The following is a 12,758-nucleotide window of genomic DNA, read 5'->3' as shown; positions in this document are numbered from 1 at the left end:
CAGCCACAGTGCATGGGGTGGGGACAGGAGAGACAAGGAGAATGGGAATGAAGACCAATGTGAAGGGAGCGAGATGGCTGCATGTGCCCCACTTCCACCCTCAGGGAGGGAGTCCTTTAAAGCAGACCTCAGTGGCCCGTGAAGTGAACACACAGGAGAGAACACGTTTGGGGGATTATGGGCCCAGGGACACTGGCAACCGAAGTTTCAAACCCAGTTTCAGGAGCACAACATGGCAATGGCCCTGGACTGGCTCAGTGGGGGGATGCTGGCCCTGGCCTTGGCAGGGAGTCACACTGTGGGCTTGACCTCCCAGGGGAGGCAGCAGATGTGCAGAGGGAGGCAAACTGGCGGGGGCAGTGGTCAGAGTGACTCAGGGGCTGGAAGGTTGGGTCCACAGGTCCACTCGCTTACCTTCTTCATGAAGACGGTGTCCTGTCGGGAGCACTTGTCCACTTTCAGCTTCAGGACTGAGATGTCACTGAGGGTACTGGGAGGGGATAGAAGGGGCCCCTTAGCCCTCGTGTGAGGCTCTCCAGAGCTCACACAGTGTCACTGGGCTTTACCCCGGAGCTGTGGAGATTTCCGATGCTCCTCTGGCCCTGACTTTTACCCCCAATCTCAATTTTCTCCCAAGGTCTCAAGTTCCTGTTCTTTTCTCTTAATTCTTTGATCCTGATTATCTCTTCTTCCCCTATTCCCCCCCAATTCTTCCAGTTTCTACTGATAACCCACATCCTCTTCCCTCCACCTAAAACTCTCTTTAGTACCTTCTCTTTGTCTCCCAGGTCTCAGCGCCCCTCTCCCACTACTCCCAGGCGCAAGTATCTTTTAGTCTTTTCTCCCCTCAAGGACCCAGGGTCAACATCCGTGATCTGCTCCCTGGTGGGTCCCACCAGCATGTGAGGCTGCTGACCAAGAAGACAGACCCCAACATACATCAACTCAGGAGAGACTCCCAAGTTCACCTGATGGTAGAGAACTTGTGGCGGTTGCCATGACGATCAATGAAACTGATGAGAATCTCTAGGACGAAGAGACGGATTTCTGCATCCTCCATGAGGGCGGTGGAGAGAAGGCGGTCGAGGAAGTTGCTGGGCAGAGCTGACATCATGTTGTTGCAATGGAAACCTGTGGATACCTGCAGGAGAGGTGTGCTCAGGAACACTGTCTCTCTCAGGTGCAGTGAGGAGATGAATGAGCAGCCAGGAGATGTTCCAAGCCAGCTTCCCTTCCCTCCTTCCCTCCCAATCCTTGGGCACCACAGGCAATTTTTTTTTTTTCCAGTACTAGGGATCGAACCCAGGGATGATCTACCACTTACCACATCCCCATACCTTTTATTTTTTATTTTGAGATAGGATCTAACTTCCTCAGGCTGGCTGAACTTGTGGACCTCCTCCCCCATTTTCCCGAGTAGCTGAGATTATACTTGTGCTCCACTGTGGTTGGAAGCCACTGGCAACTTTTTTGAATACTCCAACATCCACCTAGATAACCTACTTGGCCCAGCTCAGCAGATGTGCGGATGGATGTAGACAGGGTGAGGGAGATTAGGTGTTAAAAGCAAGCAAAGGATGAGCACCAAAAAGAAGCAAGAGCAGGAAATCTCTGAACATAATATTCCAGCCAGGCAGGGCACATCTGAGCAGCACCCACCGTGAACACAATGCTTCATTAAGAACACAGAGTCTAGTATGGTGACACATACCTGCAATCCCAGGCTGAGGCAGGAGGATCTAAAGTTTGAAGCCAGCCTCAGCAAGTTAGTAAGACTCAAATATAAAAATAAAAAGGGTTGGGGATTTAAGAACCCTGGGTTCAATTCCCAGTACTGCAGGGGGAAAAAAAAAGAGTCTGGATTGTCTCAGGAACTAGACAGTGGAAGAACTTGCAGCTGGGTCAAAGAATCAGAACTCACACACAGCAACAACCACAGAGCATTCACAGAACTTATCTGGTTACGTCTCTTGTAGCGGGATGATAAGGAGGGCCTCCTGATCAGAGTCACTTGGCATAAACAGACTCATCATATATGATATCAAAGCAATCAACAGCACCAAAGCACATTTACTGTTAAGCCCATATTGCAAAGCAATGCCTTTGATAATTCAGAAAGCCTCCAAGAATCCAGCCCAACTTGGTAGTATCATTATGAACATCAATGCACACTGAAGAGGATGTATGTGAGTGTGCCCCAAGCTGCCACCTTAACAAATGCTGGGTACAAATTAATGAGGGTAAACCCAGCAAAGATAGGGTGGGAATATGAAGACCAAGGAGATAACTAAGGATCAGACATGGGCGGTGTCAGAGCAAAATAGAGTGATGATGATGATAAATGCAGTGTTAAGAAGGGTGAGGGATGGAAAAGAGGGAAGGGGAGGCTTGAGTGGGAGTGAGGGGGAATCTGTCCAGACTGTCATGTTCCAGGAACAGAGAGAGGGACCGAATGGTGAGATGGAGAGTCGGGGAGGGCAAGGGCACTGGGGACCTTCCAACTTCCATCGGAGAGGTCTGAAATCTGGGTGTTCAACGCCTCAGAAACTGAGACCTAGTCTGAAATACAGGGCAGTGCATGGGGAACAGCATTTCTATAAAGTTCTTCTTCTTTTAATTTTTTAGTTGTTGATGGGCCTTTATTTTATTCATTTATTTATATGTGGTGCTGAGAATCGAACCCAGTGCTTCACACATGTGAGGCAAACACTCTACCACTGAGCCACAACCCCAGCCCCTATAAAGTTCTTCTTGTGACTGTGTGTATGGTAGTGGAAAAGGGATGGAGGCGAGAGCAACTGGGAGAATAATGTAGTTGTGAGACGTCCAGAGTTGAGGCCGGACGGAGCCAGGCACCAGAACACCTGGGGAGCCTGTCACAGAGCTCAGGACCTCATCAATGTCACCACCTCTAGGGAACCTACATGTGGTGGTCTGACTCCAGCGATGGCCACAGAGATGCAAAGAAGAGGCATGTGAAACACCAAGGAGGGAAAGATGGTGTCTGTGAGATGAGATGGGCTCAAGTGCCAAGGGGGAGGGAACCTAGGAGGGAAAAAGGGCAGGAACCAATAGATTCCATCTCCAGACACATACAATGTTGAGTGACAAGGCTACTAGTGACTGATAAGGAACCTTTGTAAAAGTTATAAACAAAGAGTCTGCCCTGCTCGGGAGGACCTGGATCTCTGGGTCCAGCTTGGCTAGTGAATGGAAAACGTGCTGAATTCCAGCCCCTCACTCACCCTTTTGGCTGGGCATATTTGTGCAGTATGCAACCTGCATGACTGTATGCAGAGGCCTTACTTTTGGTCCCGGAAGGAGTTGTGCCCTGTACAAGCAAGGCAGGAACAGGGACGGGAGAAACTCACCTGCAGGAGGGATTTCAGCAGCATAATCTGGGTCAGCCGATTCCTGTTCTCCCTGTAGACCAGAGACACACAGGAGGATGGTGATATGGGTGGAAACCCCCAACTTGCCTGCTCAATTCTCCCTCTGCTGAGTTTCTCCATGTGGCTTATCTTGTTGGGTTACCCAGGATCGCCACCCCGCCAGCCCCAGGAAGCAGAGCGGGGAATGAATGGCTCCCCCTATGGCAAGGGGTGGGGATGTGGGTCAGCCTGAGAACTGCTGTGGTGTTCAAGGGCCTCACTAAAGGCTGCTGAGGGATTTGGGAATAAAAAGAAGAGAGGGCAGAGTGGGCAAAGCTAAAGTGGATGGAGTAGACAGCCAGAAAACGGTGGGGGGGGGGACTGGGCGGAGTCTAGGTTGGGAGAGGGTGGAGGACTCACCCGGTCCTCCCTGTCTCTATGGCATGGTGTAGGGAAGGCAGAGGGACCTTGCTCATGATGAAGAGGATCACCTCGGAGCGCTGGTAAGTGGGCAACGTGCTGGCAAAGGAGCCTGTGGGGGAAAATGGTGGAGAGTGGTTGGCCCAGGGGAGGCCAACAGCTAATGGGCCACTCTTGCTTCAGTCTTTCTGCTGAAGGAGCCACTGTGGAGACTGACGGCTGTTCTCCAGGGACAATTCAGACCCAGAGAGAGAAACTGCTCAGGATGGCCTGGGTGTGACGCTGCCTCTCATGGAAGAGGAGGCACTTAGAGGACTCCAGAGGGCTCTTCTGGGTTCTGGTTCCTTCACTTATTACTGGGATTGAGGTTAAGGTCTTGGCTTCTTTTCTAGGGATTAGAAAACCCTGGGGCAGGGACCAGGGCAGGAGCCCCAGGTTTTCCTGCTGGGCACCCTGGGCAAGTCATGCCTCCACCCACAGCCAGGGCTCCAGGACTCCTGCCCTGCCTCCTCCTCAAAGCTGATGGACAGGAAGGCTTCAGGTTGATGGGCCCTTACACACTGGGCGGGTGGCTTTCCCATTCTCCACATCCAGATGCACATGCATTTTCTCCATGGCAACCTCCACCTCCCTCCCTCTTTTCTCCCTTTTCTCTTCCTTAGTCCCCCCTCCCCTCGGGTCGCCCCCAACTGGAAGCATCAGGCAGGTCCAGGGTGGGAAACCCAGGGGATTGATTTGTGTTTTCAGGGCCTGCGCGGGCCGGACCGTGCACACCAGGGACTGGTTCCATTTCCCCCACTGTCCGTGAATAGCCAGACACGGATGTTTGACAGTCCTTCAACCGACACCCACCCTCGCGCGGCCCGCCGCTCCCGCCCCGCCCCTCCCTGGAGCCCGCTCGCCCGGCCCCGCCCCGCCCCGCCCCCTCCGCACCGATGGTCTTAATGACCGCTTCCTGGAACATGCGCTCCTCGTGTTCCTTGATGATCTTGGTGCCCAGGCTCAGGGCCCCGTCGTAGCTCCCGGTCAGCGCGTAGTCGATGCTGAGCCGCAGCTGCCGCAGCAGAGTGTTGAACATCTCCAGCACCGTGGGCCCTGAGTGCGGCGGGGGGGGGGGGGCACCCGAAGTCGCCACTGGCGCCCTCGCCCTGCGCCGCCCACCACCTTCCCGCCGACTGCTACCAGAACCGACCCGACCCCTCCCTCCTGCCCCTGGCCGTTTCCCACCAGGGCAGATCTTTGTCCCCAGGGGCCCCCGCCCTCGCTCCGTCTCTCAGGGCTCCTTACCGACTGAGCCGGTGGCCGCGATAACCGCAGCTTCCGACAGGACCTCCACGATGCCCGCGCGCACGGTCGCCGCGCTGCGGCTGTTGGCGTCCAGGTGGCTCAGGAGCTGCTGGATAACCAGGTGCGAGTGCTGCGGCTGGGGGGAGGAAGACGTGCTGGTCCCCAGACAGCAGCCCTGGGTGACCCGGGCAACCCTCTCCTGTGCCCCGGAGGCTGGGGTAAACTCAAGTGAAGCTAGAGTGACGTCCCAAGGCCGGTGGACACCGCAGGTGGCAACGATATTACGTTCCCTTTCTTGTAGCCCTCCCATCCTGAGCCAGCAAGACAGAGCCAAATCCTAGTGAAGACCTGCTTTCCCCCGTTTTTCCTACTGAAAACGGGCTGAAAGTCCATTTTAAAATACTGTCTTCGTTTTCATTCTAACCCGTCTCCAGGTCTTATTAGGGCCACGAGAGGGCACAGCGCTGCTCTAAGTGTGGACCTCGGACCAGTGCCAACTCAAGATCTGTTTAATAGCAATGTACGAGCTAAGTACAGAAATGGACAGGAAGTGTGGAGTGGCCACAGGGGCCAACAGTGTAGTCTGTGGGCTCCCATTTGGGGTGAGATTTTCATTTTTTCTAGGATTTTTTCTCTCTTTTTTTCTTTTTTTGCAGCACTAGGATTGGATCCAGGGCGCTCTACCACTGAGCTACATCCCCAGCCCTTTTTACTTTTTATTTTGAGACAGGTTGCTAAGTTCCCCAGGCTGGCCTTGAATTTGGGATCTTCCTGCCTCAGCCTCCTGAGTCACTGAGATTACAAGAATGATTCAGCTTTTTCTTTTGTGTTTTATAAAAATTTTGGACTATGATCTTCTAGAAATAAAACTCAACTGGCCCTTCTCCACAGCTAGCTGAAGCATCACCGACTTAGACAAGTATGGCCTTAGGAGAAGTCAGAAGGCATCTGGCTTTCCACTGTTCTGCTCCCAGAGCTGCCCTGGGCCAGGGGGACAAGCTGGACCCGGGGAGCCACCGTACCTGAATTGAGTACATGATGATTTTAAAGCAACGGATGGCGAACACCTTGGGTTCCCAAAGAGAATGGTTATCCAGATGGCTGTGAGGGAGAAAGCATGGGGGAATGACTGGGAAACTCAAAGTGATGTTAGGAAGGAGAGGCAAGCTTGGAGGGACAGTGATACCTCCTGAGAGCACCTTGCAGTTCCCAGGTAAGTGAGGCTGGGCTTACAGGAAAATGGAATTTGTCCATGGTGTGCACGGATTGGCCCCGCAGGCCCTGAGAGCAGGGATCATGGAGGACCTTGGGGCAGAGCTAGAGGGAAGTCCAGGACAGGGCTCTGCAACTGGACACATGGAATGAAGCTGGGCACCTTCATTCAGTTTGGGGTGCCCTCCTACCAACACCTCACCCCAAACTGCACCTGTTGTTATAATGCAGGCAAAAAAAGGAACTGACGTGGCCATGGCACCACAACTGTGCTCTCTTCTTCCCTCCTCCCTGTGTCAGTGGGGAGATGCTGGGTCCTGGAACATTCCAAGGCTGCAGGTTGGGGTGGGCGGAACACTCAACTCACATGAGAACAGGCTTGATGGCATTTTTGATATTGCCAAAGGCAGCCCGGCCCAGCAGCTCCCGCAGGCACCGCTCAGCCAGTTCTGCTGGGTTCTCCTTTTCCTTCTCTGGTGCTTGGAGGGGAGAGGGAGACCGGCTGTGGAAACAAGAGCCACGGGGGTAATGGATGGGATGCTAAACTGGGAGCCAGGCTTTGTGCAAATGGTGAGAGCAGAATGAGCAGGAATTCATTTGACAGGCTGCACCAGGCAACAGGGAGATGTCATAGCCGTCAGAAATTAAAGGGGGTAAGGAAACTGGGGGAGATGGGATAGAGTTCTCTTTTGGAAACCCTTAAGGAGAAGTTGGGGTGGCTGTGGGAGGGTGTTCTAAGCATCATGGGCTGAGTGAGGTGTGGACCACGAGGGTCTCATGCACTTAAGGCTTCAATAGGAAAAAAAGAGGAGATAAGAAGAGAGGGAAGGGAGGGAGAGAGAAGAGTGAAAGAGGAAAGGAAGAGAGGGAAGGGGAAGGGCATGAGCTGGCTTCCGACTCAGTGGTACCTAAGTCTGAGGGAGTAGGCTCAGATCTGGACAGATCAAGGAGCCCCACGACTGCCCACCCTTAGCCCACCCGAGATCACAATGGGAGCCTCTCAGAGAGGGGCTGTTCCAGAAATGACCACCAGAGGGAACACTTACTTCTCCCGCCCCTCTAGCATCCAAGGCTCCACCAAGAAAGTGAGAAGCCAAGTGCACATCTTTCTCTAGGATCATGCACACAGCCATGTTGGACAGCAACACAAACCTTCCCTCCATCCCATTCCATATCAGGGGTGCAGGGCTGTGGGGATGAGGGGCAGGGAAGGGAATGAATTACATATTAGGGGCTCCAAGTTTAAAACCCAATTATTTGCAAGTTGTTTTTTTTTTTTTTTTTTTTTTTGAGTGGCTATGGCTGATCAGGCAGCATTTTTAAAAAATTGGTGCAGTCTAGGTGTACATAATTATGGGATTTGTTGCTACATATTCGTACATGCACACAATATAACAATATAATTTGGCTGGCATCACTCCCTAGCCCGTCCCCCCTCCCTCCCCACCTGTAAGCAGCAGGATTTAAGGCCCTAAATAGCATCAGGAAGTGAGAGAGGAAGGAAGGTCCAAAGGGAAAGTCCTCAGTAACTGGAGCCATGAAAGGCATTTTAATCCTCCTTGGCTTGCTGCTTCCAGAGACAAGAGTAACCTGACTCTTGGTCCCTTGTGACTCTTGGTCCTTTTATACACACACTTACCCCTAGGGAGCCCAGCGCCATTGCTCTGTCTCCTCCATTATTGCAGAGGTGAAGGGGTACAGCACCTGGCAGAATGCCAGACCCAAGGCTCCTGGGGAGCTGGGTTGGGACTCACTGTAGAAGAAGTCACAAAGCCATGGGTTTCCCAGTCACCTGGGAGGCAGCTCTGGGGGGCTGGCCAGCTTACCTCTCTGCCTCCTCCACATGCTGCAGATTGAAAAGCAGTGACGGGACAATCTTGTCCATGTGCTGCGGGTCCCAGATATTGGCCTGCAATTCATCATTCACTGTCTTCCTCACCACCCCTTGCAGACCTTTGATGCCTGACATCCGGATTCTGCAAGGAAAGGTAGAATGGGACCTTGAAGTCCCCCTCCCCTGAGAAGCACAGTTCAAAGGTCAAGGGGACACTCCTCCATCCTAAGGCAGAGGGAGACCGCTTGCTGTTCCTCACGTGACCTGACCTGCAGGCTGGTTTCTTGTGCAGGAAGCCACGCCTTCTGGCTTTGTCTGGGAGACTCCCAGACTGCCCTTGCCCTGCGGCCATCAGAGCTTCATCCCAGATTCCTCTGGGTAGTACTCAGGTGGCTTTGCTCCAGAGAGAGTTCAAGGTGCTTGGGAGAACTCCTGAGGCAGGGAGGTGGATCTGTAGGGAGAGGCACTGAACTGCAGGCTGTCAGGGCACCAAGAAACTGTGGCTGGGACTAGGCTGACCAAAAAACCAGACAGGAAATCCAGTAAAGCACAAAGGGGGGGGGGCGGTGCGGGGTACCTTTTGGCACATCCCCAGACCCTGCTGTAATGGCCCTGTGGAAAGGAGTGCTTTTCACTGCCCACTTATCTCACCCTGAAGTTCCTTTTTTTTTTTTTAAATAACATTTTTTCCTGTTTATAAAGTAATAATTGCAATTATACTAATTATAAAAAATAGTTGTAATTATACTAATTATAAAAAAGAAAAATTCACCCCTAACAACACCATTGTTAGCATTTTGGCATCTTTTCTTTCTTCCATGCATAGTTTATAACATAATTAAGAACTGATGACATAGTTAATTAGTATTGGCTTTTTTTCCATATAACATTTGGTTATAAGCACTTTCCTATATCATTAATTCTTCATAAATAGGTTGAATGGTTAGACTATCATAAGAACTTTCAAAAGTAGGCTCCCATATGGCACTTAGTTATTTCCGATTTATTTTGCTATTATCATGCTATGTTGGACATTGTCGTATAAAATATTTGATTGCTCTCTGAATCACAAGAAACGAAAGGCTCCCAGTACTGCCCCCATGCACAAGTGGCAGCCTCTCACTGTCCCTCTGGTAGCACCGGGGATCTCATTTTAAACCTCTGCTCTCATTTTATGACTCTGAAAAGTCCTCACATCCTGTAGCTCTTTTAGTTCTCACCCTTTAGTTTGGTGGGTGGTAGTGAACTCCAGCCCTGCCGGCACTCAAACACGCAGCTCCACCGTGAGCTGCAAGCTGTCAGGGTACTAAGGAACTGTGGCTGGGAGCTGGGGCCGTGGCTCGGAGGTACAGTGCCCGCCTCAACCCAGTGAGGCACTGGGTTCGATCCTCAGTACCACACAAATAAAGATATTGTGTCCATCTACAATTAAAAAATATTAAAAAAAAAAGAAGGGGATTGTGGCTGGGACTAGATTCACATCTACCTGATGATTATTAGAGTTGAGCCATTTCTCCAGAAGATCAGTTGCCAGTAGATCAGTTGCCAGTTGTATTTTCAACTTCAGTTTTAAGTGGAGTTGCCAGGGTGGAACCCTGGCACTTACTGGTGACAGTCTTTGTGGGATGGCAGGAGCCTAACAGCACCAGGATCCCTGGGCCCAGGACCTGTTAGGGCTGCTGGCCACAGGCAAGGATTCCCTGGGGAAACGCTTGGCCGCTCTGTCCCCCTCCGCCATTTAAGACCCTGTGCCGGAGGCTGTCCAAACCTGAGAAGGAGCCAACTAAATCCTATTCCACTTACTATTTTTGGCCCCAGGTTAAAAGCTCTCCTGAATGCTCGGCAGAAGCCCATCCCAAACGTGCAGACTCAGGATGCCACAGAACACTTTGGTGTCTTCTCCAGCAGCTGCCACTCCCCCTGTCCACACAACTCAGGAAGGGGCCTGAAGACCAGGAAAGGGACTCCTACCAAAGCGACCAGCTCAATCAATCAAGTCTACACTGGCCCAAAGGGAGCATCTCCATCCACACTAGGCCAGGGGGAGTGAGTCTCCTTCTACAATGGCTCAAGGAAAATGAGTCCTGTCTACACCGGCTAAAGGTAAGTGGGTGTCTACCATGAACAGGAGAGGGAGGCCCAGTGGTCCAGGCCTTGGGGAGGAAAGATGGCAGTGGACTCCTGCTCTTGCCCTGAGGTCTCCCCTTCTCTTTATTTAAGTTGTAGATGAACACAGTACCTTTATTTTATTTGTTTTTATTTTTTTAGTGGTGCCAGGGATGGAACCCAGTGCCTCAAGCATGCTAGGCAAGCGCTCTACCGCTGAGGCACAACTCCAGACGCTGTAACATCAATTTTATTATACAATTTGTGAGAAACAGAAATGTATTAAGAACCATTTCTGCTATCCCAGAAGCATGGGAGAAAGGACAGAGGAGAGCAGGACAGGGGAAGTGTCCCAGGGAAAGGAGTGTCTGATGTCTCTTGCAGGAGGGGGCAGAGGAGACTCCTGGTGGATCCAAATGCGCTCCTGGCTAGAATCTGTGCCGAGAAGCCCGAGCCCGTTGGCACAACCTGGCTCCTGCAGCTGTTTGAGGCCATGCCCGACCGATACCCGTGCCATGATGTCAGGATCCACAGAGCTCAGGGTCTTCTGGATGCCCACTGGTGTTGTCGGCCTCAGCTCTGCATTTTCATTGGAACCACTTCTTTTTCTGAATGCCGGCCTGCAAAAAGCATGGCACGCGACACCACAGTTGTTGAATGGATGTGGCAGTCCTCCTAGAGACTCCTTTCCAGTCCTTGCTGTTGTCATGGGATTGCCCTGTGGAGGTACCTTGGGAGGCTGTGCCACCTTCTGCTGTGACTCACCTACTGAGGATGGTCCTGGGGGACACAGGGTCATGCTGGGAGGAGGGGTCCTCGCACACAGGAAGCAGAGATGAATGGTAGGCAAGCTGGCACTTCCGCCGCCCTTCTGCCCTCGGCTTCCTCAGTAGCTGTGCTCACAGGGCAAGGGGAGGTGGGAAGGGCTGGTTCACTAGTACTCTTCTTTGGGCAGACATTGGAAAGATCCACTGGGCCTGGCCTGATCCCCCGACTCACTTCATCTGGAACTTGCAGCTGGCTCCCCGGGTTATCTGGCGCTGAAGTATCAGATACATAGCTATCACCTTTTCCTATTTTCTATTTGCCAGGGAAAACCAGGAATTATAGGGGTCATAATCGAAACCCATGTCAAGCATGGTTTTCATAATTAGGGGGTCTGAGTGTTTGGGGAGTGGCTCTCTAGAATGATTGGGTGAATATTCCTCACCCAGGTGCCCCATTATCTGCTCTGCTGCGGGCCTCTGTGTGGAGTCCACCATTAGTGTTTGATTGACGAGGTTCTGTGTGTCTTGGAAATGTGTGGGGGAAGGTAGTATCTGGACTGCACAATCTGCTTCTTTAGCTGCTTAGCAGTGGTCACCACAATTGGGCGTCCCCCTGTGACCATAAAATATAGAATGACATCCAAGCTCCAGATGCCCATGGGTGGGGGTGGCTGCCCTCATATTCATTCCAGTGGATGACTTCGGGGGCAACGTACAGGAGAGCGCCCCAGATCTCGTTCAGCTTCTGCCCCACCGCGAACCTGGTGCTCGGGCCAAAGTTGAGGAGTTTGATGTTGCCTCTGGCGTCTGCCAGGATGACCCTGCCTTCAGGCCTAGGTTCGTGATTCCCTTCTTGTGGCCGTAGCACATGACACAATCTGCCCCAACAGTCTCCAGGCCCCCTCTTTCTCTCTGCATGCCACTGGGCTCTGGGATGGGGTGCTGTCGCTGTCCCCCACCTGCATACTCCATGACGATGTAGATATTTTCAATGGTCTCAAGGCCCTGAAAGAGCTGGATCACATTTTGGTGTTCCGTGGCCATCATCGTATCCAGTTCAGATAGGCAGGGATGTTCCGCTCCACAGGACTTTCACCACCACCTCTGTCCCAGGGAGGAGACAGCAGGCTAATTCAGTCGGGCCAAACCATCCTGCCAGGTGGTCCCCAGGACCCGACGATGGTCCGTGTAGGTGGTCTCCTTGCGGGAGTGGTGCCTACAGCTACGTTACTCTGACTACTCTTACTGCATATCCTCAGCTAAGGATGCTAGCTGAAAAAAAACAAAACCCAGAACCAAGCAAAATAAAAACCCCAAATCAAAAAACCAACATCCAAAGACCACAACCACCAACCACTAAACGCACTAACTATCTAAGAGTCTGACAGGTGGCCACCAAATGCTTCCTACACTTAGGGACAAAAACCCAGCCGCAGCCAGCCTCTGCTGTACTCAGTGTTTGAAATGCCCTCAATGGCTCCTTGTGAGGTCAGAGCAAGAAATGGCCCATTCACGCCTGGGGATAACCCCCATGGTCCACTCCCTCTTGGGCTTCCAAAACCTTTTCCACTTTCATAATAAGAAAGGGCTACAGACGCTTTTGGGTTCAGTGGGTTATGGAGGCTGATATTGACTTGCTTAGAAATTAAAATTTGTACAATACTTAAAAAAATGTGCAGGACTCATTTGTCCCACCCAAGAGGACCTTGCCACTGCCACTCAGGACTGAGAATGAGCAGGAAAAGGGACACAGGGAGGGCC

General features: G+C 52.0%; 1 protein-coding gene across 4 annotated transcripts in view; it reads right to left on the bottom strand.

Moving 5' to 3' along the window:
• The window catches only part of Efr3b (EFR3 homolog B), an 82,595-nt gene that overhangs the window by 13,618 nt on the left and 56,219 nt on the right, over window positions 1-12,758 (bottom strand). For 2 of the 4 annotated variants that reach the window (XM_076832832.2, XM_077105153.1), the window contains exons 6-14: window positions 8,117-8,266; window positions 6,658-6,792; window positions 6,101-6,179; window positions 5,079-5,214; window positions 4,725-4,886; window positions 3,792-3,903; window positions 3,372-3,423; window positions 969-1,141; window positions 415-490 (exon numbers count right to left, since the gene is read on the bottom strand). In XM_076832832.2, coding sequence (XP_076688947.1) covers window positions 415-490; window positions 969-1,141; window positions 3,372-3,423; window positions 3,792-3,903; window positions 4,725-4,886; window positions 5,079-5,214; window positions 6,101-6,179; window positions 6,658-6,792; window positions 8,117-8,266 — 1,075 coding nt within the window. The remainder of the gene's footprint in view (window positions 1-414; window positions 491-968; window positions 1,142-3,371; window positions 3,424-3,791; window positions 3,904-4,724; window positions 4,887-5,078; window positions 5,215-6,100; window positions 6,180-6,657; window positions 6,793-8,116; window positions 8,267-12,758) is intronic. The other 2 variants (XM_077105154.1, XM_077105155.1) reach the window with 2 other exon arrangements.

Source organism: Callospermophilus lateralis, chromosome 14 (genome assembly GCF_048772815.1).
Source record: "Callospermophilus lateralis isolate mCalLat2 chromosome 14, mCalLat2.hap1, whole genome shotgun sequence".
Classification (NCBI taxonomy): Eukaryota; Metazoa; Chordata; class Mammalia; order Rodentia; family Sciuridae; genus Callospermophilus; species Callospermophilus lateralis.
This window is presented reverse-complemented; position numbering and strand designations above follow the sequence as displayed.